We start from the raw sequence: 15,725 nt of genomic DNA on the forward strand, positions 1-15,725 counted from the left end.
CCTTCCGTAATCCTTGTATGTATTAATAGACTTTGATGCAAACAACTTCAAAATACTTTTTTAACATAGCTAAATGAATTGTGCTTAATTTCTCAATCCGAAAATGATTTAGTTGATTGACAAGCTTCCAATGAATGCAGGCATTATAAACACCGAATCACTTGACTGAAAAGAAAACTCAATTTGATTAATGTGCAGGGTGGGTCTGAAGAGAAGCTCTCTCTTCAGCAACCGTTCGTTCTGCTTCTGACCCATAAAAATGAGCACATGTCTAAGAAACAAAACAGTTGAAGCGATGTTAAGGATCAGTAACAAAAGATAGAAAATACTGAAATTTGCCAGTTATGATTATGTGCACAAACTATAACGTGCACCTCAATGCGCTGCTTGTGACTTCACACATGACATGAGAAAAGACAATACTGAGGTTATCATTTAGCAGCTCACCACTGACATCATCTGTGACACCACTATGACAACATAGGCATTGTGGCTACTCTACCAAAGGACTAGCAGGGAAGCAATACAGTGCCAGTGGAAATAGGGCGTGGGTCCACAAAGTGCTGGGTTACAGCCGCTCCACTCAACCAATCTTGTGCATGTCTAAATGTCATGTGCAAGAGATATGAGAACATTTGGTTGACCGCTCAACCCTTTTGTACACAGCCACAAAGTGTGAAGGAGTTTGGCACAGGGCCTGGCACTATGCTCAATCCTGTGCACAGTGGTGGATCAGGCACAGTGGATAACATCTATAAAAGAGCTTTGCACACGTCGGTCAAACCTTGCAAACAACTTCCACTGTATGAGGCTTTGCCCCGGCAGTGGGTTAAGCCTACTTGCAGGATCTGTGAAGAGCTGGCCGAGAGACAGGCCCAAGCCCTGCAACGTATGGCCAGATGGCCATCTGCAGTTATGTAACGTGTACAGTAACACAATCACTGCAGGACACAATGTTCACTCACCTCCTTCCTCTTCAGTACGTGATGAAAACCAGCTTCAGCTGCCATCTTTTTTACAAAACCTTTTGTTAATCCTCCAAGTGGGAAAATGGTCCTTCTCAAAGCATTCTGGGAAATCTGACTCAGGAAGAATGTCTGGTCTTTAAAATGGTCTGCTGCCTGAAGAAGGTGGACAACTGTAGCAATAATATTGATGATGATAATAATAATAAAAATAACAATAACAACAATAATAATAATGTACACTAGTTTATTCAGTTTAAATTAACCTAATACAAAATTCCACACAAGAAAAGACAAATGCAATAAGTACATTTTATTTTACAAAAACGATTTTTGAAAAAATATCCCAGTGTAAAATCATGTAGAAACATTCATTACAGCTATTTAAATTCATTACAATTGTAATAACCTTTTTTTTCCAGTCGTACGTATTAATACTACCCATCACTAAGTATAACAACTTGTTACACCAATAAAACATTCGGTAACAATGAATCAATATATAGCTTACTGTCTTCCTATAGTTGCTACACAATTTGCATTTATGGTCTGCCTGGCATATAACTATCTGGGCGCCCACTAGGTCTAAAACCAGAAACTGGCCCAACTTGAATACTGCTACCCTATGGAGGTCAGCCTTTTCCACTTTTCAAATAAGAAAAATATGGGAATATTACTCCCAAATCCACATAAATATGAAGGCATATGAATGACAAGCAACTTAATGAAATGCTTAGTGTCAAATCTTAATTTTGATATATGTTGGACCTGAATGCCACTGTTCGAGAAAACTGCACTAGTGACTTTCAATCAAAAGTTAACTACAGCCAAAAGACACTGTGGAACAAAAAGTGTAGTATGAATAGTATATTTGTGATTAAAAATTAACTTGTACATTGTATTGTTGCAAGACCTTTTACCAAGAATATACCTGGGGTAGAGTGCCACCTGTCATGTATAGATGAGAGTATACCCTGACTTTTGTAGCAACTGGTGACTTTTGTAGTATTGTAAGTCTGTAAAAGAATTCTGCTGTGTAAAATGGCCACCTGTATTAATTAGTATGCAGAAGAATATGAATAATACAAACTAGTTATTTACCCAATAATAGTTTTTTTTTTTATAGTAGGTAAAGCTCTAACTTGATCCACACTCTGTACTTACTTCCCTCTAGTGGCAGGATGTGAAACCCTAGGTGTTACATACAAAGGTGGAATGTGATCCACACAATTATGTACATTCTTGGCACAGTGATCAATCAATCAATCACTGCATTTGTAAAGCGCGCTACATACCCGCAAGGGTCTCAAGGCGCTGGGGAGGGGGGCGGTGCTACTGGTCGAAGAGCCAGGTCTTGAGGAGTCTTCTGAAGGCCAGCAGGTCCTGGGTCTGTCGTAGGATGGTGGGGAGAGTGTTCCAGGTCTTGGCGGCGAGGTAGGAGAAGGATCTGCCGCCGGCGGTGGTTTTTCGGATGCGGGGGACTGTGGCGAGGGCGAGGTTGGCTGAGCGGAGGCTTTGGGTGGGGGTGTGGAAGCTGAGTCGGTTGTTGAGGTAGGTGGGTCCGGTGTTGTGCAGTGCTTTGTGTGCGTGGATCAGGAGCTTGAAGGTGATCCTTTTGTTGACGGGGAGCCAGTGCAGGCCTCTCAGGTGGAGTGTGATGTGGCTGCGGCGGGGGACATCGAGGATGAGTCGGGCCGAGGCGTTCTGGATGCGTTGGAGTCGTCTCAGGAGCTTGTTTGTAATTCCTGAGTAGAGGGCGTTCCCGTAGTCGAGTCTGTTGGTGATGAGGGCCTGAATAACGGTTTTTCTCGTGTCGAGGGGGATCCATTTGAAGATCCTGCGGAGCATACGGAGGGTGTTGAAGCAGGACGCGGAGACGGAGTTGACTTGCCTGGTCATGGAGAGAGTGGAGTCGAGGATGACCCCCAGGTTGCGTGCGTGGTCCGTGGGTTCCGGGGCTGTGCCTAGTGACGTGGGCCACCAAGAGTCGTCCCAGGCTGATGGGGTGGGTCCGAGAATGAGGACCTCCGTCTTGTCTGAGTTCAGCTTCAGTCTGCTGTCCTTCATCCAGTCGGCTACGGCCTTCATTCCTCGGTGGAGGTTAGCTTTGGCGGTGTGGGGATCTTCGGTGAGGGATATGATCAGCTGGGTGTCGTCGGCGTAGGAGATGATGTTGAGGTTGTGTTGTCGTGCGACGTGGGTGAGGGGGGCCATGTAGATATTGAACAGTGTCGGGCTGAGGGAGGATCCCCGTGGGACGCCGCAGATCATCTCGGTGGTTTTGGAGCGGAAGGGTGGGAGGCGGACGCTCTGGGTTCTGCCGGAGAGGAAGGATGTGGTCCAGGCCAGGGCCTTCTCTTGGATACCGGCATCATGGAGGCGTGCTGATAGGGTGCGGTGGCAGACCGTGTCAAAGGCTGCTGATAGGTCCAGGAGGATGAGGGCGGCTGTTTCTCCTTTGTCCATCAGGGTCCGGATGTCGTCAGTGGCGGCGATGAGGGCGGTCTCGGTGCTGTGGTTGCTGCGAAAACCGGATTGGGAAGGGTCCAGGATGTTGTTGACTTCGAGGTAGCGGGTCAGCTGTTTGTTGACAATCTTCTTGGTCACTTTTGCCGGGAAAGGGAGCAGGGAGATGGGCCCGAAGTTCTTGAGGTCCTTGGGGTCCGCCTTGGGCTTCTTCAGAAGGGCGTTGATCTCGGCGTGCTTCCAGCTTTCTGGGAAGGTTCCTGTCTCGAAGGAACAGTTGATTGTTTTCCGGAGGAGGGGCGCGATGGCTGCGCTGGCTTTGTTGAAGACGTGGTGAGGGCAGGGGTCCGATGGGGATCCGGAGTGGATGGAGTTCATGGTTTTGATGGTGTCTTCATCGCTGACGCTGGACCAGACGGTCAGGCGACTGGTGTGAGTGGTAGTCGCAGGGGTGGTGGACTCGGTGGTGGGTGCGGGGGGGGGGGGGGTCGAGGTTGAAGCTGTCGTCAATGTCGGTGATCTTGCGGTGGAAGAAGGTGGCCAGGGAGTCGCACAGGTCTTGAGATGGCGGGATGTCGTTGGTGATGGAGCTGGGGTTGGAGAGTTCTTTCACGATGCTGAGGAGCTCTTTGGTGTTGTGTGCGTTGTTGTCTAGGCGGTCCTTGAAGGCGGTCTTCTTGGCGGTCCTGATGAGTTGGTGATGTCTGCGGGTGGCGCTCTTGAGGGCTGTGTGGTTGTCTGGTGTTCGGTCATGGAGCCATTTCTTCTCCAGCTTCCGACAGGTGTGCTTGGAGATCCGGAGGTCCTCGGTGAACCAGGCGGCTTTCTTGTTGGTGTGGTTGGTTGTAAAGGTCTTGAGAGGGGCGAGGGTGTTGGTGCAGTCGTTGATCCACTGTGTGAGGTTGGTTGCGGCGGTGTCTGGGTCGGTGGGGTCGGTGGGTGGTCTCAGGGTGGTGTGTGGTGGGTTTTCTGAAGGTGAAGTGGACGCATCTGTGATCGGTCCAGTGTGGTTCGGTGGTGTGGTTGAAGGAGACGTGGGGGCTTGCGGAGAAGATGGGGTCGAGCGTGTGTCCAGCGGCGTGAGTGGGTGTCGTTACGAGCTGTTTGAGTCCGAGGTTGGCGAGGTTGGCAATCAGGGCGGTGGAGTTGGCGTCGTTGTTGTTCTCGAGGTGGAAGTTCAGGTCCCCGAGGAGGATGTAGTCCGTGGAAGCGAGGGCGTGGGTGCTGATGAGGTAGGCGATGATGTCACTGAACTGTGGGCGGGGTCCGGGAGGTCTGTAGATGAGAGTTCCTCTGAGGGTGGTGTTGGGGTCGGTGTGGATCTGGAAGTGCATGTGCTCGGCGGTGGTGAGGGTGTCATCGGTCTTCGTTTAGATTTTGATGGAGTCTTTGTGGATGATGGCGATTCCTCCTCCCACTCCGTTGGTGCGGTCTCTGCAGGAGATCTTGTAGCCCTGTGGGATGGCTGTGGCGATGTCTGGTGCTGAGGTGGCGTTCAGCCAGGTCTCAGTCAGGAAGGCGACGTCGGGGCGGTGGAGTCTAGGAGGTCCCAAAGTTCGATGGCGTGCTTGCAAGCGGAGCGGGTGTTGAGGAGGATGCAGCGGAGGTGGTTGGGTTCTCTGGCTGGTGGTGTGGAGGGTTGGATGCTAGTGAATCTGCAGTTCCGGCAGGTGAAAGGCCCCTGGGTGTGTTTCGGGGTGGCCCGGTAGCAGGGGTGGTCTCGTCTGGTGTTGAGTGCGTGGAGGGTGCTTGCGTCGTAGTGCAGTCTGGCGTTGCGGGGGGTGCTGGTTCCAGGGGTTCTGGTGCTGGGTGCGGTCCAGGCGCGGACGGGCGCAGACGGGCTTGCCTTAGGCGCGCCCGCTGCGCGGGTCCGCTTCGTGCCCGCTTCGCGGCCTCCATATGAGGGCAGAGGGAGGGAGGAGCAGCTGGGAGGTGGGAGCGGGGCGGCCAATGGGAGTGAAGGGGGCGGGGCAGCAGGGGCTCAGCAGCAAGGGAAAAACCCGGGGGAAAACCCGGGGAAAAAACGGCGGGAAAAGATGGCGGGAGAGGGACAACAGAGCACAGGGGTACAGAAAGCAAAACACAGGGGCACAGAATGAAAAAACGAAGTGGCACAGAAGCTAAGCGCAGGGGTACAGAAAAAAGGGAGCGAGTAGTCAGGCGGCAAAAGCGGCAACGGAGGTTCAACCCACAGGGGGCTGCGTGGCAGATGGGGGGAGCGCCCTGCCTGGTGATGACTAAGACAACAAACATACAACTGCTGAAATCTTCTCAGAACTTTGTAACAAGCTGAACAAATGCTAAGCCTATTGTTGGTGTGGAATTAAATAAAGTATCTACTTGGCCATGGGACAGGTTGCTTCATAAATCTACTTGTCCTGTAAACAAATCCACTTGTCCCTTTAGTGCCATGTAATGCAGCAACACATTATGGCAGCAATATAATTATGGCTCTGATAACAGCTTCTCTGGGCTCATACTATAATAGGATTCAATACTAGCAATTTCCTTTTTTTTGCAACCTTTCCGCATATTAACATACTGGAGCTGGAGGTAACAGTAAGCAATAGGTCCGGGGATGAATTGCCATTTTGAGTCTGCAATCCTAATAACTTGCATGTTTTAGGGGTTTTCACCATGTCTTTTCTAATCTTTTCTCATACTGACAAAGGTTGGAAATGTATTCCTGACAAGAATAAAACTTCTTAGAGGGTTGGAAAAAAAGTAGTTAAAAGGAAAGTGAACTTGTAAAAGCTCAATAAATGTTTGCATGAACCAATCTACACAACAATATTTGAATTAAATTAAAATGCAGTTCACCAGTATTTTCTAGTAGTACAATGTAATGGCCTACTTCTCTAAATTCTTGAAAATTCATAAAAGCCGTACATCTGCACTAGTGAAAGACATACCATGGGTGCACTTTTGTGACTCTCTGTAAGGACTGAGCCACTAATTAGGTCTGGCTTAACCAAGACCTTTTTTTTATTTGTATTAAAAAGTGTCTGTCTCTCTATCGACTGGCTTCACTGAGTAGTTTTTTTGAGTGCCAGGAACTACTATGGCAATATGAGCTTTTGAGACCAAAAAACATCTTTGCTTTTTACCATTTTGTTAAAATGGTGAGGGCTTGGCAGCTTCCACAACAATAACGTTTTACAAAAACCGTGTTAACAGAAGAAGGATTGACAAAACCAAAAGGCTGACCACCAATGTCACACCTTTGGCTTTGCCAATGCTCTCTCGTTTTTATGTTTCCTATAATCTTGTTGAAACTGGTTACACTGATGTTATATTTCACTATAATTGTTTGGGGGAAATACTAGCATGCATCAACACATTTTATTAAATGATGCTTCAAAGAACCAGTGCCTAAAATTTCACAATAGTTTAGTAAAACATTTTTTTCCTAGTTGCATTTTGTTTGTGGACATCTTATTTTGAAAGCAAAGATTCATCAATCTTGCTATCAAGCTTCTGCAAATATCTGCATCTAAGAAGAGAGCATTCTATGAGCATTAAACATAGCCTTATATTGTTAAACTTTGTAAACATGTGCAGATATTTTTATACTGGAACCACTGTCATTAGTGCAGTCCGAACTAACATTTTCTTAGAGCGCTCATCCTAATAATAAAGGCTTTGCATTAATGAACCATAAATAAAAGTTTGAAAAGCATTAACATATGGGCACAAATATAACCTTAACAGCAGACAGTGCCCTGGCTGATCCATAATGTGGTACTGTAAACTAGCAGCCAAAAGGTTTATGCTGCAGGGGGTTGGATCTACTTGTCCCAAGGACAAAATAAAGATGAAAACATGTTGTCCTTGACCCCAAATAATATGTCTTCAGAGCAGGGCTATAGGAATTCCACACCCCTGCCGTGGGTATCTATCCCTTATCACATGCAGTTTAGACTACCATTTTTGCTCTTAACATGACAATCAATGTGCAAGCAACGTGTGTGTGCTCCTGGCAGATCAACTATTCACCCCTCATTCAGTTTATAAACAACAAGTGGTGTTCACCGGAACACAATATGCATTGTCAGGAGCAGGAATTGTTAATGTAAAGCCTTACACCTCTTCTCCTGCAGGACATACAACGAATAGTTCAAGGCGTACTGCACCCATGATTATAACCTTGTTACAAGATTGAGGTCTTCTGTGGCCTGGCTGTCAGAACATGTGTGCCCACATTGTATTTAGGGGTCCCCTGCTGCTAACCTGCTGTGCCAATCAAGTGGCACATAACATCACAGGTAGGAACATACAGAGTTTTTACTTGGAAAGTAGGATTTTAGAGAGAGAGAGAGAGTGTGTGTGTATGTGCGTATTAATATATATATATATATATATATATATTTATATTCACTGAAAAAAACAAAGGTTACAGGGACATTATAGTTACGTTCTAAATTTACTTGCACGCAACCATAGAGAATCAGCAGTTACAGTTATTTCAGAAAACTATAACTCACACTCTAAGGTGACTTTAACTTGGCGCCCGCCATGCACAGTTTTCTCTTCAATAACTTGTCTGCTAATGTTTCATTTATATTTTGAATGAGGTTATAGAAGTTGTCATGAGTGCTTTAACACCTGGGGTAATTAGCAGTGCATGGCGGGAGTGCAAGCTATAGTTACTTTAGGACGCGAGGTATAGTTACTTGAATTAACTCTAACTGCTGAATTTCTATGGTTTTGTGTGAGTAAATTCAGAAACTAACTATAACATCCCTGTAACCCTTGTTTTTTTTTCAGTGAATTTCTATGTTTTTTTTAACGTAAAGTAATTTTAATTACGTACGATAATCCAATCACCACCGTGCATAGCCTTCAGCCAGGCCCCTGTGAACAACGCCCTATAACCACTCAACCCCACGATGAGCAAGCCCTTTTGATGTGCGCAGCTGGAGTTGGCCTCAGGGCCTGTCTCTCTGGGGGTAAGAAGAACTGTGAGAGGGTGTCTCTGGGTGTGAGAGTGGTTGTGTGAGTGTTTGTCTGGGTGTGACAGTGAGTGTGAGAGAGTCTATGTGGGTGTCTGATCGCCATAGAGGAAAGATACATTCACCTCCACAAAGGATTCCAGTTAATTTTTCAATATGGAATCGTGGAGTAAACACACTGCTTTACCATCGCCAAGCCCAGGAGCTAGGATCATTTGTCCTTCCCGGAAGTGGAGCTTCAAATGGAGAACCTGTGTTTATATAATGGGCCAGGGTGTCTCTACCTTGGTCTCTTTTCTTTTTTTTTAATCTTCTTTTCTGGGACTTGGCTGAACAGAGTCCCAAGATGGCTGCCAACACTTCCTGGATGAAGTGTTGGCAGCCAATCAGAGGTCTGCAGATCTCTGCATGAGCGTGTTATTATTCACAAAGGCTTCATGCGTCCAGATATCTATATTTCTTTTTCTTTTAGTTTCTCAAAAACTACTGAAAGGATGTACACCAAATAACAAAAAGCACTCTTTCTGGCCCGGGAGCAACATTCCTGCCACATTTGGTGTAATTCCGTCCAGCAGTTCGGTCTGTAGTCATGTCTAAAATCTCTATGGGAATTAAAACAGGAAATTGACTTTTTTTCACCCCCCCCACCTTTTTCTTGGCCCCCGCTTGACAGATCACCCCAGAACTTCCCAAGTACAATAAGATTCTCAAGAACACTTTTTTAAAAACTTTGGTGAAGATTCGTCAGACGGCGACAAAGATACAGGCAAGTCAAAAAAATGCTTTTTCTATGGAAACATGACCCTAACTATAACTACCTACTGGTGACCGCCAGTAGTTAATACACACACACACACACACATATATACACATATATGTGAGTATGTGTCTACATATATATAGCTATATATCTAGACACAAACATATCTATTTATATACATATGTATATATATATATATGTATATATAGTCATACACAAATATGTGTATGTGGGTATACACTAAAACATATATTTTTAATGTAATGTCACTTAAAACACGTAAAGCAATAATAAACTCAAATTACAAGTAATTAGTAAGAAATATTAATTACACATACATAAATTAATTTTAAGTAATTAACAAACAAAAAATAATTTAAAAATACATATATAGGTATACCAGGGGGAGTAAACAGCTTTTAGGGCTCAGAAAAGGTGATTTGTAGAGGTACAATAGATGTTTTTAGTGTTCCAGAATTGGTAGTTATAGGGGTAGCAAGGATTTTTTAGGATTCAGAGATGGGTAGTGTGCAGAAGTAGTAAGAAGTGTTTAGAGCTACGGGATTAGTAGTGTGTAGAGGTAGTAAAGGATTTTACGGCTTAGTGATGAGTAGCGTATAGGTGTCGTAAGGAATTTTTAGGGTTCGGGATGTGTAGTATATAGGGGATGTAAAGAGTTTTTAGAGTTCAGGGATGGGTATGTATAGTAAGGAGTTCTTAGGGTTCAGTTATTGGTAGTGTGGAGACGTAGTAAGGAATTTGTAGGTGAGAAAGAGTTTTTAAGGTTCAATGATAGTTAGTGTAGGTTAACCGCTTCCACTCCCTTTATGGTGATTCTTGGGTTCCTTCCCCTTCACATCCCTCAGACCTGTCTAATAAAGCAACTGTTTCTTCCTTAACACACAATTCAATTTCATCCGGCCAAGACCTAGGAGACGTGCAGGGCTTTTTCACCTTCGAAGAAACTTATTTGGCTATTTGATCCAAGAACCCTGGTAAGGCTACAGGATTGGAGAGAATCCCGGCTGGCTTATTTATCTCCGAGCCAGTTATCTGGGTACCCTATCTTAATCCTATAGCCACTGCAATAATGGCAGGTGCCACAATCCCTGTCACCTAGAAAGGTGCAGAGATTATCCCAATCCACCAGAAGGGTCCCAAGTGTGATCCAGCTAATTATAGCCCCGTTAGTCTTATTGACTCCACCCAAAAATATTTTGTAAGCAGGTTTTGGACCGTCTGCTAGACTCGATTGATCACAACAAGATTTTATCTCCGTTTCAGGCTGGGTTCCGCCCAAGAACCAGCACGCTTGATCAAGTCTTTAGGTTTCAGTTCATAAGGAGGTCGATGTTAACAAGGGTAGTTTACACATTGCCTCAAGGCAGAGTTTGAGATGGTCTCAAGGACTAACCTCAGGTCCACCCTTAAAGATCGAGGTCTTCCTGGTCCCCTGTATAACATCATAATTAGACTCCATAGCGATAATTTGCCCAAGTCCGTTGGGGAAGTAATGGGGACACCACTGACCGCTTTGGGGTTGATAGGGGAGTCAGGCAGGGATGCGTTCTTGCCCCTACCCTGTTTCTTCTTTTTATCAACAGTTGTGTTGATTTCCTTATGGACTGCAACAATAATTTCCCTGTGCTCGGAGGTATCTAAATACCAGCATTATTGTTCGCAGAAGACATACTGCCACATGCATAAAAACCCTCCTCCTAAGGTTCCAGTCATTCTGTGCTACCTCTGGCCATACAATTAATGTGTACAAAACTAAGTTGATGGCAATAAATCCTCATTACTCATAGGGGTCATACAGGGGCATTAACCTTAGAGGGGTCCCAACTGCAGAGAGACCGTGAATTAGATTATGCTGGAATCCAACTATTTGCTTTTCTTTTGTCCCCTCTACTCAAAGCAGCATAAACGCTGGATAGTATCCCTACTTCACTTATTGGGTGTGCACCAACATAGGGGTGCGCTGAGAATCTACAGGGCTGACACCTCACCTGCATATTATATTCTCGATTGCTAAGTTCCTAGAAAGTGTTTGGCTGATCCGGCGCAAAGTTATCTCGTATCCATCCTAATGGTTGAGTCTAACTTTTTATTGTTACAGCTTTGTAGTTTAGAGTATGGACTATGTGTTGTTTTATATAGAGTATCTTATTATAGCAATTAGGCAAATTCAATGTGTTGTTCATACTTGAGGGTATTTTTAAGTTATCACATGGTTGTTTTTAATTATCACCTTATCCCACAGTTTTAAGATTTTAAAGGCGACTATTGTCATTTTAGCGAGCCCACATTCTACTTTAAACGCTTCTGCTTAATAATTGTGTTATCAACTTTGACTTTTATGGTCAATGACCAAAATAAAGTAATTCTACAGATAGGTAGTGTTTGATAGTGTTTAAGGTAGCAAGGCATTTTTAAAGCTCAGGTATGGGCAAGTTTATATTATTTTAACATAAAAAAGAAATTAAATTTTACCAGTTATAAGTACTACTTATCACCTACTCTACAAAGTAAAGTGCTCCTAAAGTAAAATACCACAGGGTAATAATTATAACAATGTGATTACTGCAATATAATGACTAACTGAAAGAAATCTGATTATTATTTGGGGTGGGTGACTAACCACTTCAAGCAAACGCCACAGCCCTCATAAGGGTGAATCCTAGAATTCACTAAGTTAACCTGAGCTCAACCCTTGGAAGCTACGACACAGAGCAGACAAGTTCAACTTAGAGCAATATGTGAAATATTTTTACAGTACCAAAACAGTAATAAAATCAAAATGCTTAAAATAAAAATCCTACACGAAATTATAAAATTGGGAAACATTTACTAAATACAAAGACACCATAATGACAAACAACTCATGCATGGGGGACCTGAGATATAGGTTTCTAAAGGTTTAAGGGAAAATAGCTGCAAAATTCCCAAAGTGTCAACATAGTCTATTGTCGACAAGAATCTATGTGCAATTTCAGTCTGATCGCAAAAAGGAGCTTGTTGGATACACTAACCGAGGTCGTCACAGTCAAAGATTTTATCTTCTGACATAGGGCCTGATTTAGAACTCATCGTGTTATCTTCAATGAGATTTAGATTTTGACGGACAGGATATGCGTCACTGTTGTGACAGAGTAAGTAAGTATTACGCTTAGGGCCTGATTGCAACTTTGGCGGAGGGGGTTAATCCGTCCCAAATGTGACAGATCACTCGCCCGCTGTATTACGAGTCCATTATATCCAATGGAACTCGTAATACGGTGGGCAGGATATCCTTCACATTTGGGACGGATTAACCCCTCGGCCAAAGTTGTAATCGGGCCCTAAGTCTTTAAAATTCCAACCAACCAAATAAGTACACTTCTAAACTTCCAAGGACCCTTTGAGACTCAATGGGTGTCAGGCAGAGGCCAAAAGCAGGGTTCAATCCAGAGTCAATTGCCACTGGTCAGCTAGGTACTTCCAGGAAAGGTATCCTGCAGCTTATTGTCTCCCTGTAGCCACACAAGCCATTAGAACTGTGGGATCCACTTCTTTGTCCAGAGTACAAGAGGGAACAGGTCTGATCATTCAGGGCTCCTCTCAGGTTGGAAGCCCAATCCTCTTCTGATCTTCCGCAGTTCTAGAAATTGTTCTGAAGAGGATGCCTGGGAATGCCACATTATTACCTGGCACTAGCTATATGGTGCGGGGTGACAAGCCCCTTCACTAACCAATGGGATAAAAGTTCCCAGGGCCTGATCTACCTACTTTTGCAGCAGTTTCTTTTTGCCTTACTTCAACAGACTGAAAATGCAATGCTTCAAGGCAAATTCAAGATGATGAGGGTCTTCGTCCAAACTAAACTTGGACTCTAGGGGTGTGAGTGGGTAGAATACTATGGTAATCCTAGTGCCCTCCCACACTGAACACTAAAATGCAGTTTAAAGCAGGTACTACAGCCACAACATAGCCAGAGACCGAAGACATGTAGGACAAAAGTATGGGCTTTCAGCAACCAGTCAGGGGGATCCACAAAAATTGCCTTGGCATCCTGTTCTCTCTCTTTCAAGTGTACCCCAAGTGTCACATGTGGCCCAGCAATCTGTCAAGCAGGATTTGACACTGTGGTGTCACAGAATGCCCACAGCCCAAACTGAGAATATTTAGTGGTGTTCAGATAAGTAGTGTATCCCTGCCCACTCAGGTCAGCCTATTGTTTTCTCCTGAGAGGCATTTCACACCTACTCAAGGCTGGCAGAAGCTTATGTTAATTAGTCCTCTGACAGTTCAGGCAGGTAATGGATAACTGTCTAAAAGTTACTTTTTCTTAATATTTATTACAAATCCGACTTCACCACTGGATTGGATTTTTAATATCTATTATAAATAGTTGCTTAATTATTTTTCTAGCTTGACCCATTTCTGAGATATAGAACTAGAGCCCGATTGGCAGCCAGGCAGTCACTCAGGTACAAAGCGGCAAATGTCACAAGGGAGAAGCACCCTTCCAGCAGTGTAGTCCACAATGGCACGCTCCGTGCAAGTGCCAAAGGTCAAGTAACGAAACAAGTGATTTTGGGCACACTTGGGTTAAGTTCCACAGGCTTACACTGGTTTCTGCTTCAGCGGTGCATACCGCTCTGGCACACTTAGGGCCAGTGCCATGGTTGTGACAGCAAAGTTATATAAGGCACACTTGGCGAGTGCCACAATTTAGTAATAGTCTCAGCACATTTTGAGGCAAGTACCATGGCTGCAACAGCAAAGTAGCAGGGCAATACACTCGAGCACACTTCGGCAGTGCTGCAAATCCTCTGCTAAAGCAATGGGCACTGGCTGCAAGCTTGGAGTGGGCCAGTCATGCTTCCACAAGTCTCTGTTAGATGGACCCATAGCACTGGTGTCGCCTGCTCGTGCCCATACACATGTAGTCCTCTCCTCCTGTAAATCTGGCTTGCTCCTTCCCTCTTCTTCCAGACTGGATCCTACAGGCATTCCAGGATAAGCAACAGATCTTCCTTCAGGTCAGACTCCAGAAGCTACTGCCCACTGAAAAGCTGGCTGTCAGGCAGACAGCAGGCCGGGCTCAGCAACAGCTCTCTGGCTACTCTGATGAGCATCCCCTTCTTGGTCTAAGAGAACTTAGAAGTGGGTCAACAGCTCCCACTTTTATACAAGTACAGCAAGCAAGGGAAAGTGAATTTTCAGTCTGCATTTCCAGAACCAGTTTGGGTCAGTTCTTCTTTCATGCGTCCTTCTCAGGCTTTTTACCAGACTGAGCCTTTGTTCAGCACCCACAACAGAGGCAAAATGATGTGTTGGTATTCAGCATCTGGCTATTACAGCAACACTTGACAGTGATCAGGAACAGTAACAAAAGACTGACCCATTTCTAAAGAATGCTTCACACTCTGACAACAGGAACCGAAGCTCAGCCACTGGCCTCGTCATCCACCAAATGGTAGTATTCAGGGAGACTAATCAACATCCCTCAAGGACCTCACTGAATTTCTCAGGGAACGTTGTCTTCTCTTTCCCCGCTTCAGTGTCTAGGTCTCCTCTGTCCAGCCTCAGAAACATCAGCAACACACTTCCACTGCAAAGGAAAATAACTTCACCTCTGTTGTAGGTGTATGGGCATGCCAGAGGCTTTTAAATGGAACCCACAGACCTCCTTCACTCAGACATACCCAGTGTGCGCAACACGCAAACCACATAAATACACACAAGTGCACAGGATGTCAGCATAGGGATCCCGGTTCACTTTTAGCAGTGGAAACTTACACAGATGAGCCAGTAGGCCACCACTCGTGACTCAGATAAGAAGGTCTAGTAACACTGAGATCACTGCAAAACACAGTATCACAGTATGCTGCCACCATTGCTCTACATGCTTGAATCCGTGACCAAGACAGTGGTCCCGGTAACTTTGGAGAATTCATTTGTTGTACCCCTCCAGGTCCAGGAGAGGGCAAGGGCAGATCCTTTGTGCACACACTAGATTTGCATAAGGCCGGCGACGAACATCCAAACATCAGGATACCATATACTCGCATATGCGCAATCAGGGCATGGAGCACAACTGCACACCATGCAGGTGACAGTCCCTTGTGCTGCCAGACACTGATTTCTTTCATACACTGTCAATTCTCACTTCTGTATTGGTGGCTTCCAGCCTCTAGATCAACTTACAGGGTAAGCTCTCATCCAGTTTTTGCAACTCCTTCCTCCTTTTTTTCTCTCTTGCTTATTATCATAATAGAATGAGGCAACACCTATTTTGCCGTAGTGAATATTCCTTTTTTCAGCTAACCACTGGTGCTTCTCAACCATTTTCTGTATACATTAATATTATTCACCCTTAGCGCCTTATTATTTATTTCAGTAAGTCATACCTCGTCGATGGCGCAGTTAATGTGCTTTTAAGCTAGTCTCCACATTCAATTATTCAACCATTTTTCATGAACTAATCTAATATCCCTTCACTGGTTTGTCTTGTAGACGTATTCTAGTTCAATCGCGATGTTTTAACTGTCCTGACCACCACCTTATAACTAATGAATAGGTAGATATGTCATTGAT

General features: G+C 44.8%; 1 protein-coding gene across 1 annotated transcript in view; it reads right to left on the minus strand.

The window, feature by feature from the left end:
• TRMU (tRNA mitochondrial 2-thiouridylase) overlaps positions 1–15,725 on the minus strand; it is a 108,822-nt gene that overhangs the window by 56,083 nt on the left and 37,014 nt on the right. The window contains exon 5 of the mRNA XM_069229731.1: positions 966–1,138. Coding sequence (XP_069085832.1) covers positions 966–1,138 — 173 coding nt within the window. The remainder of the gene's footprint in view (positions 1–965; positions 1,139–15,725) is intronic.

The sequence above is a fragment of the Pleurodeles waltl genome, chromosome 4_1 (genome assembly GCF_031143425.1).
Source record: "Pleurodeles waltl isolate 20211129_DDA chromosome 4_1, aPleWal1.hap1.20221129, whole genome shotgun sequence".
Lineage (NCBI taxonomy): Eukaryota > Metazoa > Chordata > Amphibia > Caudata > Salamandridae > Pleurodeles > Pleurodeles waltl.